Consider the following 15,874-nt stretch of genomic DNA (forward strand, 5'->3'; position numbering starts at 1 on the left):
GTTACATGCCAGCATAGGACTGTTGGCCTAGAGGGTCTGGGAAGCACCTGGCATTGAACCTGGTCCTTTATAAAACAGGTGTTCAGCAGTTCTCTGACGTAAATTTAGTCGTGACTTATGTGTTTGGCTCTGTTCCTTGAGCAGTTGTCTGTTCCATGGTCTGTGCAATCAGCAGTGGCTTCACTCCAGTGACATTTTCTGCTTTTCTTTTCCAGAGTATGATCGGTTGGGTTTCCTCCTGAAGCTGGACTCCAAGCTGTGAGTAGAATGCAAAAGCGCCTTAACTCTGTGGTAGAGATGTCTCTGGGGGCTGGGGTCCAACTTCAAAGGGTCACGTGCTCTGCCCTGTGTCTGTTGGGGGACTCCCTGGGGCCTCTGGCCTCAGTCTGCCAGCAGACTCTTGGAGCATATACCACTTGCGGGATCCCAGAGAGGATGGGATTGTGGGTGCAAACATAACGCCTGAGACTTGGCTGGCACGGACAGCTCCTGCCAGGTTCGGGGGACAAGGAGTTCCCCGGGAAGGCTTCTGCTACAGAGCAGAGGATGGTTGAGTATGGTTGAGTTGCAGCAGGAAGCAGTGACCAGGCAAAGATGTCCTGCAGCCTGGCGTGCAAAGCCTTCTGTGATCAGACCCCCTCCCCCACAGTAGCTCCTATCCCTCTGCCGCAGGCAAACCCTCCATTCCCCTCCACCTCGGCTTATGCTTGTTATCTGTGCCTGCTCTGCCCTTTCCTTGCTGCCCACCTCGGAAAACTCAAAGACCGCCTCTTCCCTACACAAAATTCATGATCTCTTCCATGATGCTTCCTCTGTCACCAGTGATCTCATCATACTATAATTAACTGTGTGATAATTGTCAATTTATCAAGAGCACGGGCTTGGTGCCAGGCTCACTTGGTTGGAATCCTGGATTGCCATTTCCTCTTTTTGTCATTTGGGGCAAACTCCTGAACCAGTTTGAGCCTCAGTTCCATCTGTAAGATGAGGACACCAATATGCCTACCTCCCAGCGTTATGGTAAGGATTTAATGGAAATGATTAATTCGTATGGATTTTCAACTACAGAGTATCTAATCCTCTGTTCTGGCCTTCTTGGTCTCCCTAGCACCTAACCAGGGCTGGCGTGTTTGTGAGGTGCTGGATAAACCCAGGCCGTGGCTGCATGGATGGATGCATGAAGGACAGGTGGATGACCGTGCACTTCCCCTTTAGGCTGGGATGCCTCGAGATGGGGCTGCAGCCATTCTGTGTGTCCGTGCCCTGCATGGCTCCTCGTGCCTGGCTGGTTTGCAGTAAATGTTTGCAAAACCACCTGTGGCTCCTTTCGGTTATCCGTCGTCTTTGTGCACCCATGGCCCTTGTTCCATCCCAGATGGATGTGGAAGATGGGAATTGTGTCTCCTTCCTTTCCTCCCTTGCATGAGCCCTTGACCATAGCTGATTGTGATGGTGATGACTGCACCTACACATGAGACATCGAATCTGGGGCTCTCCGGCTTTCCCACTGAATTGTCCAGCCTCTAGGCCTGTTTCATGGTTGTCTGGCTTTGTGGTTCTTGTACCTCGTACTGTGAGTTCAGGCGTCGTAATTCTCCCAGCTTTTACACATCACGGAGGCAGCCCCAAGGGAAGGATGGTCTGCCCTTTACGCCAGGTGAGCAGAGAGATGTCAGCCACATGTTAACATCTGGGGAATGGGGCCCAGTCATGCTAGAAAGCCACAGGCTACCCCCTTAGAAAAGTTCTTAATTTAGTGCTCTGGGCGAAAAAGAAATCAAGCATAAGCTGTAAACAAGTGAAATGCCACCAGAATGGAAGAGATGTAGTGATTTACCAAGTCAGATCACATTGATGAACAAAAGGCATGTTTCCTAGGACGTATTAACTACAGTTTTTAAACTGTCTCCAGCATGAGGAGGGGAATTAGGAGGACAGTCCTGTCACTGCTGAGCTGGCTAGTACATGGTGGGCTGTTGTGCGGCTATCTGTTGCCCACCAGGCCAGGCCCATGAACCATTTGAGTCAACTTGGTCTTTAGCCTAGGGAATAACTCACAAGTTAAGGTACAAGCTAGAACGTTTCTGCCTCTGATTGCAAAGACTTCTCCAGTCCAGTGCTTATCTTCAGAAGAAAGCATAGCCATGTGGGAATGATTTTTATCTGCTTCCAGGGAAAAGTTTCCAAGTTCAGGGTTCTGAGCTCTGGAGGTGATGCCTTAGCAGTGGCCAGATCTCCTCTTCTGAAGAAGCCTCCTGCTGTATTGCGTTCTACTTCTGAAGTACAGGAGGGAACCCAGACTTGAATCAGAAGGGCTAGATTTAAATTCTGTCCCTGCTGCTTAGAATTACATGACTGTAGATAATTTGTCTGAGTTCTCTGAAAACCAGTGTTTCCTTATGAAAAACACAGATGATAATACCTGCCTCCCAAGGTTTTTAGGAAGAATAGAAGAAAGGGTTGTATAAAATATGAATACATTTATAAATGTAAGAATTTCTTTTTATTTGTCTTGATTGAATTTGTTTAGATTTTTAAATATTTAATTTTCTAAAGTAAACCTTTTTTTTTGTTTTACAGAATTGATTTTTAAAATTGAATTATAGTTGACACACAATCTCACATTAGCTTCGGGTGTACAACATAGTGATTTGAAGAGTCTGTATGTTATGCTTTGCTCACAGCAAGTGTATCTACAATCTGTCATATACTTCTGGAGTATAGGAATGCATATGTTCTGGAAAATTTTCAGGCATTATCTGTTTAAATATTGCCTTTGCCCACTTTCTCTCTACTCCCCTTTAATCAGTTTAAATGTTAGACCTTCTCATTCTAGCCTCCAGGTCCACCATCATCTCTTCCCTATTTTCCATCTCTTGATCCTTTCCACATTAAACTGGAATCCCAAAGGACTCCGCGTAGGATGAACTAGAAGGAAACCTGCACTTCTCCGCCAGAAAAGGTTGCCAGAACTCTGAGTGGATCAGGGCCATAAGTTAATAAAAAGCGACACTTGGTATTTGCAGCCAAGTGATCTATGGAATCTTGAGCCATGAACTTTAAGTATATGAGAGTTTAAGGTAGCCTAGACTGGCAGTGCCGCCAAGGTCTTGGCAGAGGCAAATGTAAGTCTGCTTTGGAGGAAGACGTGAGCTCCTTGCAAATAACCTTTCAAGTTAATGAACAGTAAAAACAAATAAGCACACGAGGAAATAAGGCTCCATTAGTGAGAACCATGAAAAACCCCAGACAACAGAGGGGAACCCACAAAGACTTGTGAAATTGGAATTACCAGACACAATTGATAAAGCAATTGCATATATACTGTATTTAAAGAAACAAAGACAAGATCGAATTATGTATTACATACATGGAATAGGGGATTATAAAAAAGTAAAATATTAGATTGGAAAAACTAAACTTCTAGAATTGAAAAACACATTTAGTAAAATTAAAAAGTCAGTAGGATTTAGCAGTAGATAGAACTGAAGACTGTGTGAGTGAACGGAAAGATAAGTCAGAAGAAATTATCTGTAACGGGTTGGCCAACTTTTTCTGTAAGGGCCAGATGGTCACCATTTTAGCCAATGTTGGCTTTATTGTTTCTGTTGCAACTACTCAGCTCTGCTGCTGTAACATAAAAGCAGCCAGGTGCAGCACATAGACAAATGAGTAGGTCTGTGTTCCAAAGAAATTTCATTTATGGACACTGAAATTTTAATATGATTTTTATGTATCATGAAATAGTCTGATTTTTTTTCAGCTATTACAAGTAATTCTTAACTCATGGGCCTTAAGAAAAACAAGATAGTGGATTGGATTTGGCCACAAATCCTAGTTACCTTAATTGAGAGTTCTACACAGATAAAGCTGCATGGAAATTGTCTCCCCACCTCAGGCGCATTCCATTCTTGAAATCCTATTATACAGAAATACTCTTAATTAAAATGTTTCTATGTCTGATGATTCTCCACAAATCTGGGAGTAGATGTTTTGGATTTTTGGTAGGGGGGGTTCACTATATTCTCTTAATTATATCTCTGTGGAGAAAAATAGTTTTCTATTTCTTTTGGGAATTCCCTACTGCTTGTGTTAGAGGACAAAATCATGTGTCAACACTACAGAAAATATTCAGAATACTTAGATGCAGTGAGCTGTACGAAACCTTTTAGCTGCAAGCTATGATGTTCAGGAGGGCAGTGGATTTTGGTGGTTAAAACTTTGGGTGTCAGACATGGGTTTTTTAAAGCCCAATTCCACGTCTTACTAATTATAATCTTGAGTGAGTTATAAAGTGGGGATAATACTAATCATCCAAGGATACGATTCAGCTTATCAGTGTCTGCTGAACTGGGAAGGGTATAACCCTAAAATGAGACTTGAACCTCAGCTTACCTCCTGCTCCCTGTCCCAGATTTCATTTTTTCACTTATTCACTTAGCAAATATTTCTTTTAAAAAAATATATATATTTATTTATTTGAGAGAGAAAGAGTGTGTGTGTGTGAGCAGGGAGAGGTGCAGAGAGAGGGGTAGAGGGAACCCCAAGCAGACTTCCTGCTGACAATGGAGCCTGACCCAGGGCTTGATCTCATGACCCCGAGATCATGACCAAGAGTTTGACACTCAGCTGACTCAGTGTGCCGCGCAGGTGCCCCAGAAGTATTTCTTGAGGACCAACTATGCTCTTTGTAACTGGCATAAAACTGGAAATGCTAAGCCAAACAGATGACCTTATAAGTGTGACTGGAAAGGGTGTGTTGTGAGCTAAAGACTTGGTGAATGGGAAAGGAGTAAATGAGAACAGTGCGGGGGAGCGGTAGGAAGTAGTGTTTCTGGATAGCATCAACAATGAACGGGTTTTTGTTTTTTATTTTATCTGATAAGAATGACATAAATGGTGGCTTGAGAGCGTAGATGGAGTGCAGAGAGGATACAAGGGGTCCTCAGCTGGATGGGGAAGACAAGAATGAGCAGCCTTGGGTGCCTGGGTGGCTCAGTTGTTAACTGTCTGCCTTTGGCTCGGGGCATGATACTGGGGTCCTGGGATGGAGCCCTGCCTCGGACTCCCTGCTTGCCAAGAAGCCCGCATTCCCTCTCCCACTCCCCCAGCTCGTGTTCCTGCTCTTGCTGTTTCTCTGTCAAATAAATAGATAAAGTCTTTAAAAAAAGAAAAGAAAAGAAAGAGCAGCCTCCATCACACAAGGCTGGAGAGGAAATGGCATCTTGGGGGGAGTCCCAGATTTCTGTGAAAGCAGCAGATGGAAGGCGCGTTCACTGAAGAAGCTGAGGATGTAAAGGGACAAGACTTCACAGATCACAGTGGAAAGTTAGCATAGTGCAGACAGGGAGAAGCGGGAGACAGGGCCGAGAAGAAGCAGAGAACAGTGACTTATGCATGAGGAAACCGACAAGGACATCATTGAGGGATCCAACAAGAACAGCCAGGATGTGAGGCTGCCCCCAAATTGCCCAAGAATTAATCTCGTGTTCCCCTGGGGTGGGCTTGGGGGACGCTCAGGCTCTCAGTGTACTCAGCTACAGCTTGATGGGATGATAGCTGTAGGGGGAAGGGAGGCAGTCTGCTTCCTGGGGGAGCTCTGGGTTCTCTAAAAGTCTGACGTTCAAAGTTGGGGTTCCTGAGGAAAGGCTCAGGGCTACCAGCTTCTGCCCCAACAGTGAGGTGAGCAGTTTCCTCCTTTATTCAGCCAATGTCTTGAGCAACTTCAGTGTGTCAAGCAATGTTCTGTTCTATGAGAATATCCCAGTGAGCAAGATAGTCATTAAACAAAAAGTGTAACTGAGGAGATTTCAGTATCTTGGAAGGTAAGAAGTGGCACCACAGAAAATAGAGCAGGACATGGGAACGCTGGAGGAGAGATTATGAGTTTGAATGAGGTTGTCAGGATAGACCTCATTGGAAGGTGACATTTGAGCGAGACTTCAAAGGAAGAGAGAGCAGTTAGGCCCACCAATAATCTGGAGGCAGAGCACTCAGCACAGAGCCTGAAGGAAATCTCACTTATGAGGGCTGTGACACCAGCAGCCAGGAATGTGCGCATGATTCTGGTGGAGAGAAGAGCCACCAGAGCCTCAAAGGAGCCCGCCCCTGGTGCCCAGGTAGGTGTGTTTCCTGAGCTCATGACAGCCGTCAGGGAGCTGACTTAGCTAAGCGGGGTTTCGTCTGTTTCAGCTCAGTGTGGCTAGGTGCTCTGCGCTCTGGAAAGGTCCTGGCTGCTGCCAGCGTGTGGTGTGCTGTAGTCACCATGTGGGCGAGGGCACGGGACTTCAGTGCTCAGTCTGCTTTCGTAAGGAATTCTCTGTGAAGACACAAAGATACGAAAGCCAAAACCAATCATTTTTAACCTCCAAAGGCTTGTGAAAATGCAGGTCATCTGCGAAAGGCCTATAAACCTGGGACAGTCTAAAATATACCCCGAGGCCTAGTTTGCTGTTTCTTGCACCGCCCGCCGGGTTCCCTATAGCTACACCGGGAGAGTGTTTATTGAACACGTGGTATATGCCTGATGCTGTACTTGGCACTTGCTGTGTTACCCATCCTCACCACAGCTGCTTAGAAGACCTCAGCAGTCCCGTGGCTTAGATCCCCTGTCATCCGAAGCCTATGACTCCTAAACATACAATACAAGCCTGGTCCTCCTTACCCTGCTTCAGAATCATTCACCCAGTTGCTTCCTTTACGTGGGTGTATAAGCATCTCACACTTCACAGGTCTAGAACCAAACTCTGGATTCACACCCTGTGCTCCAGAATCTTCCCTAACCCAGTACATGGTAACTTCATCCTTCCAGTTGCTCGGGTCAAAAACCTTAGCATCGGGGCTCCTGGGTGGCTCAGAGGGTTAAGCCTCTGCCTTTGGCTCAGGTCATGGTCTCAGGGTCCTGGGATCAAGCCCCGCATCGGGCTCTCTGCTCAGCAGGGAGCCCGCTTCCCACTCTCTCTCTCTCTGCCTGCCTCTCTGCCTACTTGTGATCTCTCTCTCTGTGTCAAATAAGTAAATTAAAAAAAAAAAATCTTAAAAACAAACAAAAAAACCTTAGCATCATGTCTTTGACACTAACCATCAGCAAAACCTGTCAGCTTTACCTTAAATATCTGGAGATCCAGCCACTTTTCACTCCCTCTCCCACCATCACTCTGTCCAGACAACCACCAGCTCCTACATGATAATATTCCTGCCTGCTTTCACACTTGCGTCCTGGTGGACTAGTTCCACACCTGAAGCCAAAGTGATCCATCCTGTTAAGTACAAGATAGACTCAGTTCTCCTGTGCTCAGAACTCCCGCATGGCTCCCCATTTCTCTTGGAATAAGAGCCAGAGTTTTTACCACTCTCAGCCAACGTCCTTCCACGGTCTAGACCCCTGTTATCTTACCACTCCCCCTGTTTATTATACTATACTGGGCTCCTGACTGTGCCTCCAATACTCCAGGCATATTCCTGCCTCCAACTCTTGGTATTTGCTCAAATCTTTGTCTGGGATGCTCTTCCCAAGACATCTGCAGAGACTGCCTCACCTTTTCAGACCTTAGCTCAAGTGTCCTCTGCTCATCCCACTTAAAGTTGTAACCCTAACCTCTGTTGGCATTCCCCATTCCCCCTACTGTGCCATTTTTCTCCAGAGTGTTTTTCACTGTTGGAAATCTGTGTTTTATCTACTTATTTGTCTAGAGGGAGGGCAGGTGAAAGGGGTTTGTCTGTTTTTTTCACTACTATGTCTTAGCACCTAAAACAGAATTACCAGCACGTGGTAATTCTCAGGAAACATTTATTGAATGAATTAATTGGTGGACAATTCTATAAAGTAGGTGGTATTTTTTTTTTTAAGGATTTTATTTATTTGAGAGAGAGCAAAAGAGAGAGAGCTTGAGAGCAGGGGGAAGGGACAGAGGGAGAGGGAGAAGCAGACTCCCCACTGAGGAACTTGATGTGGGACTCTGATCCCGAGGACCCTGGGATCATGATCTGAGCTGAAGGCAAACACTTTAACTGACCCAGCCACCCAGGCACCCCAGAAGTAGGTGGTGTTTAAATGCATTTTTTAAAAAAGATTTTATTTGTTTAACAGACAGAGATCACAAGTAGGCAGAGAGGCAGGCAGAGAGAAAGAGGGGGAAGCAGGCTCCCCGCCGAGCAGAGAGCCCGGTGCAGGGCTCCATCCCAGGACCCTGAGATCATGACCTGAGCCGAAGGCAGAGTTTTAACCCACCGAGCCACCCAGGCGCCCCTATTTAAATATATTTTAACAAATGAGAAAGTCACTAGAAATAATTTACCTGTTTACAGAACTGTATGTGATCAAGCCAGCATTCAGACCCCTTTCCACCTGGCTTCAGACTTTATCCTCATCCCACTCTTCCATAGAACTTTCTCTTTTTTCCCAAATCCACACTGTCAGTTTGATCCTAAGTAAGCTTCTTAAGGATAGGGGGTAGGAATGTCCCGCTCCCAGGTGTGCTCCCAGTGCCTTGTCTAGTGTTCCTGGTGCTCAGTGAATAGTCAGTAAATGTGTGGGAAGTCAATCAAGGACAGAGGAGGAGGATAGAAGACAGAATAGTGCCATCTGTAATAATGGAACCCAGACCCTAAGTCTCAGTATTGGAAGATTTTGGAGGCTTGGGAAGTGCAGAGACGAGGACTGTCACGTGACCCCATCTTTAACCCTGCGCGTCACCCTCTCCTGGAGGGTCTGTCACGTCAAGAACTGCCCCCACCATCAGGTTGACTGTAGAAGAGCATGGGTTCTCTTTAATGCTTTAAAAAAGAGTGGGGGAGAAAACAACAACAAAATTCTTTCTTCTTGGTTCCTCTAAGCAAAGCTAAAAATATTTCACTGAAGACGAAAAGAGGACAACAGAGAAACAAGCCCCAAGAGCACAAGAAAGCCAGAAAGGTAGTCTGGTTTGTAAACTACAGCGTCCTGCTTCTTTTGTAGATAGCTCAAGCCAGCGCCTCCTTAGTTCACAGCAGGAGAGCGCAGCTTGGCAGGATTCTAAGGGGCTCCTGGCTTCACATCTTCTAGCCTGTTCACAAGCCCCGTTGTTCAAAGACTTCCTCCTGCACATCTCAGTACCTATGTGATCAAGACCCAAAGAGCCACATCCCCACTTTGCAGCTCTCCTGGGGCTCTCAGCACAGTAGCTCCTCAACCGGACTGAATATTGGAATCACCCAGGGAGCTTAAAACATGACCCATGCCTGCGTCCCACCGGACATGGATTCTAAAGTCATCAGGTTCAAGTTTGGCCTGGGCATTGGGATTTTTTAAGCTCTTCAGGTGAGTTCAAAGTGGTTCCAAGTTGAGAATAAGGTACTCTAAAAGGTACTGTCTCCTGTCTGAGGAACTCTGCACTCTCCCAGTTGGTTGATACCAAGAATAAACTCGGGTTTGAGGGGAGAGCCCTCCCAACACAGAGCAGTCTGTCTACATACGTTGGCTCTCAGTCTGTCTACATATGTTGGCTCTCCTCACCACCCAGAGATTCTGATTTAGCAGGTCAGGAATCAGACTTAGATACCTTAGTGTTTAAATGTTCCCTCAGGTGATTCATACATGCGAGGGTTGAGAACCATGGAGATACAGCCTTAAGCCTGTCACTATAATAATATCTGAATGTATCATAACCACAGCAGAATGTAGTAGAAGTTTTATTAGGATAGTGGGATTGTGGGTCCTTTTTTCCTTTTGAGTTAACATTTTTCGTCTTATCCTCATATATATTTACAGTGAAAAGATATATTTGGATGTGCCTTCTCTTCTGTATTTTTTTTTCAACTTTCATTGTGATCTCTAGGTCTCTAAACACTACTTTCAGAAATCTTATATTAATTTTTGGTTACCAACCCTTTCTTTAGTTTCTCCTTTATGGGCTTTTAAAATCTGAATCAATTATTTTAAGAGTTTCCTGTACATTCTATTAGCCTATTTAAGTATCTCTTCCTTACCTATAATTTCAATAAATATTTGTGTAAAGACTTACTGTCTTTGCTGTGCTGTCAAATCCCCAGGAGGTCTGAGGGTGAGGCATGATAAGTCTGGAAGAATGGGCAGACCAAATCATGCAGGGCTTTTGACACAACAGGAAGGAGTTCTGGCTTCATTTTGAAGGCAAAAGATGCCACTGAAGTGTTTGAAGTAGGTGAAAAACATAGTCAGTTTTGAACTATAGGAAGATGACTTTGCAGAAGGGTAGATGGATTGGAGAGGATAGAAGTATGAAGAGAGATAGTACATAGGAGGCCATCAAAGAAGTAAAAAGCAGGGGTGCCTGGGTGGCTCAGTGGGTTAAGCCTCTGCCTTTGGCCCAGGTCATGATCTCAGGGTCCTGGGATCGAGCCCCGTATCGGGCTCTCTGCTCAGCAGGGAGCCTGCTTCCCTCTCTCTCTCTGCCTGCCTCTCTGCCTACTTGTGATCTCTCTCTCCCTCTGTCAAATAAATAAATAAAATCTTAAAAAAAAAAAGTAAAACAGAATTCAGTAGAGAAAAATCAACAAAACTAAATGCTAGTTCTTTGAAAATATTAATAAAATCAATAAACCTCTAGCTGGGCTAACCAAAAAAGAGAGAGAGAGAGGGAAAGAGAAGATACAAATGACTAATACCAGAAATAAAAGGAGCATCGTCATTACTGATCCTCTGGATATTAAAAGAACAATAAAGGAATATTGTGAACAAGTCTGTAAAGGCAGTTTGATAACTTAGGTACAATGGACCAATTCCTTGGAAGACACAAACTTCCAAAACTCACACAAGAAGAAATAGATCATCTGAATAGCTCTGTTATCTACTAAAGAAATTGAATCAAAATTTAATAACCTTCCAAGACAGAGAACACTGCATTTAGTTAGTTTCACTGATGAATTCTTTCAGACGTTCAAGGAAGAGATGATACCAATTCTCTACAATCTACAATAGAAACAGAGGGAACACTTCCTAACTTGTTCTGTAAAGCTAGCATTATCCGAAAATCAAAACAAGATGAAGACACCATAAGAAAAGGCTGGCTCAGTCAGTAGAGCATGTGACTCTTGATCTTGGCGTCATGAGTTCAAGCCCCCTATTGGATGTAGAGATTGCTTTAAAAAAAAAAAAAAGAAAAAGACATTATAAGAAAGGAGAACGACAGACCATTATCTCTTGTGAAGATAACGTAAGGCTGGCTCAGTCGGTAGAGCATATGACTCTTGGGGTCATGAGTTCAAGCCCTACATTGGATGTAGGACACTGTTTAGGAAAAAAAAAAAAAAGACATTATAAGAAAGGAAAACTATAGGGCTCCTGGGTGGCTCAGTGGGTTTAGCCTCTGCCTTTGGCTCAGGTCATGATCTCAGGGTCCTGGGATCGAGCCCCGCATCTGGCTCTCTGCTCAGCAGGGAGACTGCTTCCCCCCTCTCTCTCTGCCTGCCTCTCTATCTACTTGTGATCTCTCTTTGCCAAATAAATAAATAAAATCTTAAAAAAAAAAAAAAAGGAAAGCTATAGATTGTTCTCTCTCATGAACATAACATAAAAATCCTCAAGAAAATATTAGCATATTGAATGTATATTCATTGTATAAAAAGAATCAAATACTACAACTAAGTGGGATTTGTTCCAGGTGTGCAAGACTGATTCCACATCAGAAAATCAGTGACTGTATTCTGTCCCATCATCAGGCAAAGGGGAAAATTACATGATCATATCTATAAGACGCAGGAAAAGCATTTGATACAATCCAATATCCAATCATGATTTTAGAAAAAAGAGTCAGCAAACCAGTAATAGAGTATGTTAAAGAACACCTACAAAAAACCCGGCAGTTAACATGCTGAATGATGAGAAAACTAGATGCATTCCCCCAAGACTGGGCAAAAGCAGGAATGTCCCCTTTCACCACTCCTTTACAGTATTATACAGTAACCTCCAGCTAATTCAAGTAAAAAAAAAAAAGAAAAGAAAAGAAAAGGAATTAAAAGGCATAGAGATGGGGTAATGACAACATAAAACTGTCTTTTTTCACAGATGACATGATTCTCTCTGTAGAGAAACCCAGAGACTTGTCAAAACACTCCTGGAGCACGTTAGCAGGTATAGCAAGGCCATAGGATATGAGGTTAATAATACACACAAGTCAGTCTTTTCCAGTATACCAGCAGTAAGCAATTGGAATTTGACATTAAAAACACAGTATCATTGAAGGAGCACCACGACAGTGGAGGCAGAGAGTGGAGTGATGCATCCACAAGCCCAGGAACACCGAGGGTTGTCAGCTGCTGCCGAGGAGCCCAGAGCAGATTCTCCCTCAGAGCCTCTAGAAGGAACTGCCTGAGGAAACCACCTCGATTTTGGACTTCTGGCCTCTGGAACTGTGAGAGGATAAGTGTCTGTTTTAAGCTTCCCTGCCCCGTGCCTTTGGGGTAATTTGTGGCGGCAGCCCCAGGAGCCTGATAGTGGGAGAAGGGAAGAAGTGCCAGGCAGGGGACCAGTGGCACAAATGCCTGGGGTGCCAGGAAGGCCTGCTCTGCTTTGGAAGAGGCTGAAGATGTCCATCAGAGATGCCCAGACCTGCATGACTATGTTTGATGTAGTTATGACACCTGTAATGCATAGTTGTTTCCTACTAGGTCGTAAAACTAGACTGTGACCCTCTGGAGGATAGTGAAGTCTCATGCTTTAATTATTCCAATGTAAGCTTTGGATTAGCAGAAACTGATGACATCTCTGCTAATTACTAATAGTATATTGCATGCCCACTAAGCACCAAGCCTTATGTACATTGTCTCTTTCAGTCTTCACCTCTAAGGTAGGTACCATTATTATCCCTGCTTTGCAAGTAAAAACTTAGGCCTTCAAAGAATTGCTGCATCTGGGAAAACAAACCCAATAGCTCCCACGTAAAAAAAATCGATCAGTCAATTAATAAAAATACAGCATCATTTACATAGCACACACATGCAGAGAAAGACTTAGGTATAAATCTAACTACACACACACATACCTATTAGCAGGGGTTTGGAGACAGCCAAGTGAATTGGAGAAAATAAGCCAAGTAAGAAAAATGAAAGGGAACAGTTTTTTCCTCATTAGATTAGTGAAATGGTAATTCAGATGATCTAGAAGTAGTAAAAGCAGAAATCAAGCATTAGAACAGGAGCAGCCACTGACATTTCTGTAACTTTGCAAAGAATGCTCTGACCTACATTGTTGCAGGAAATCATTTGATCTTTCTATCCATTCTAGAAAATATGTGTTATTACAGCTGTTGTAAGAGTTGAGGAAACCAATTACTTCTTACGTGAGGTTACACAATTAGTAAGTAGAAGAGCTGGTTACTTAAACTCAAGTCTTTTTATCTTTATGCCCATTGTTCTTTATATCAAAGAAAGCAAGGGCTTTGGGAAGAGCAGAAGATGGATTTTAGACTCAATTTGTCTCGTCAAAAACGAGAATAATACCTTAAAGTAGGGCTGCACCAAGGGTATGCAGAGCCCCAGCTAAAAATATTTTTTTAAGATTTTACTTATTTATTTGACAGAGAGCATACATGAGCACAAGCAGGGGAAGTGGGAGTGGGAGAAGCAGGCTCCCCACTGAGCAGGGAGTCTCATGTGGGGCTCCATCCCAGCACCCTGGGACCATGACCTGAGCTGAAGGCAGATGCTTAACAGCTGAGCCACCCAGGCGGCCCCCGGCTAAATATCTTTGTAACACCTCTGGTATATAAATGTGTCGATGGCTCCATGTGCGATACAGTGATTTACTGATGAGGATTTAGAACGATAAGGAAAGAAGAGATGCTTATGTATTTGTTTATTGTCCATTCAGGTCACATGAACATTCTTCACAGTATCCAGATGCCATCTCTTTTCTGTTCAGGTTCAGGCATCTCTTCATGTATTTTATTGTCCAGTGCATCATTCCTGGCTAAGTCACACCTCCTGCCACAAGAAAAAACTAATAATACTTCTACTATCCTTAGTACCTTGGCTCTCTGGAACCGGGTTTTGTTGTTGTTGTTATTTTAAGATTTATTTATTTTAGAGAGATAGCCTGCATGGTGGAAGGGGCAAAGGGCAAGGGAGAGAGAATCTCGAGCAGACTCCCCGTGGAGTGTGAAACCTGACGTGGGGCTGGATCTCATGACCCCGAGCTCGACCTGAAATCAAGAGCCAGATGCTGAACTGACTGAGGGACTCAGGTGCCCCAGCATTTGACAGATCTCCACATCCATTTATAATAAAAACTATCAACAGGTGGGAATAGGGGGAATTTACCTCAACATAATAAAGACCATATATGACAAACCCACAGCGAACATCGTCAACAGTAAAAAGCTGAAAGCTTTTCCTCTAAGATCAGGAACAAGACAGGGAGGTCCACTCTCACCACCTTTATTCATCATAGTGTTAGAAGTCCTAGCCCAGACTGTTAGGTAAGAAGAAGAAAGGCATCCAGAGCAGAAAGGAAGAAGTGAAAGTGCCTGTATTTGCAGATGATGTGATATTATATAGAGAAGATTCTAAAGACTCCACCAAAAAACCACGTGAACTGATAAAGGGATTCAGTAAAGTTGCAGGATACAAAATCAATACACAAAGATCAGTTGCATTTTAATACAGCAGTAACTATCGGTAAGAGAAATTCCTTAAAAATCCATTTACAGTTACCTCAAAAAGAGTAAAAGACTTAGAAATAAATTCAGCCAAGGAGGTGAAAGACCTGTACCACTGAAGACTATGAGACTTTGATGAAAGAAATTGAAGAAGGCAGAAATAAATGGAACAATGTACCCTGCTCTTGGATTGGAAGAATGAATTACATACCACTCAAAGCAATCTACAAATTCAATGCAAGCCCTATCAGAATTTATCATTTGAAATTTTATAGTGTTAAAAATAGAACAGTAGGGGTGCCTGGGTGGCTCAGTGGGTTAAGGCCTCTGCCTTCGGCTCAGGTCATGATTCCAGAGCCCTGGGATCAAGCCCCACATCGGGCTCTCTGCTCGCCAGGGAACCTGTTTCCTCCTCTCTCTGCCTACCTCTCTGCCTACTTGTGATCTCTGTCAAATAAATAAATAAAAATCTTAAAAAAAAAAATAGAACACTACATCTTCCAACTATGTCTTCTCTTGGACTCTACACCCCAGATGCCTGGATCTCAGGGCTGTACAGCCTTAGAAGACTATGGTAAAGCTAAATGAAATAATCAGGTCAACTATTAGTATATGGTTAGTGCTCAGTAAATGTTAGTTTCCATGTTCTTCCCACTACCACCCTGAAAGAGGATGCGGTTGTCTTGTTTTGTTTTGTTTTTTTAAGAAATGTAGAAACAAACTTGAATTGGAGCAGTTGCCACAGATCCGGATGGGGAGTCTCTGTGAGCATTTCCTATACAGCTCAGGCTAAAGCACTTGCAAGAGCTTACAGGAGAGCACCCTTCCGGCCAAAAGGAAAGAAATGACCAGGTCATGGAGACAAAAGTAAACTGCAGTAATGTCAGCTCCAGAATCACCGAGCAAACGGCAGAGTGGCCTGGTTCATTGAAAAGGGATTACAGTGCAAAGTAGCAAGGGCTGAAAGGCAGGTCCTCTAGAGCTAAGAAATACCACCAATTCCAGATGGCTCAGATGAAGCCATCCCTCTGCCTTAAAGCGATGAGAGAGACAGAGGACAGTGCTGCCCAGTTTATTATGGATCACCATAAATGGGGCCCAAACTCTATGGGAGCCCGAGCCTCCACTGGTGTTCACGAGAGCAAAGGGTCAGTAATGCCCAGGGCACAGTGGACTGGCCACCCCCAGATGTGGGTGAATGAAGACACTGATGATAATGCAGGAGGAGCCAGCAGACCTGTAATAATGCAGCTAGTCGGACA

At 44.0% G+C, this 15,874-nt stretch overlaps 1 protein-coding gene across 5 annotated transcripts in view; it reads left to right on the top strand.

The window, feature by feature from the left end:
- ST3GAL3 (ST3 beta-galactoside alpha-2,3-sialyltransferase 3) overlaps positions 1-15,874 on the top strand; it is a 188,120-nt gene that overhangs the window by 91,328 nt on the left and 80,918 nt on the right. For all 5 annotated transcript variants that reach the window (XM_032877539.1, XM_032877542.1, XM_032877541.1 and 2 more), the window contains one exon: positions 216-258. In XM_032877539.1, coding sequence (XP_032733430.1) covers positions 216-258 — 43 coding nt within the window. The remainder of the gene's footprint in view (positions 1-215; positions 259-15,874) is intronic.

Source organism: Lontra canadensis, unplaced genomic scaffold, assembly GCF_010015895.1.
Source record: "Lontra canadensis isolate GAN:19392208 unplaced genomic scaffold, GSC_riverotter_1.0 scaffold60, whole genome shotgun sequence".
NCBI lineage: Eukaryota > Metazoa > Chordata > Mammalia > Carnivora > Mustelidae > Lontra > Lontra canadensis.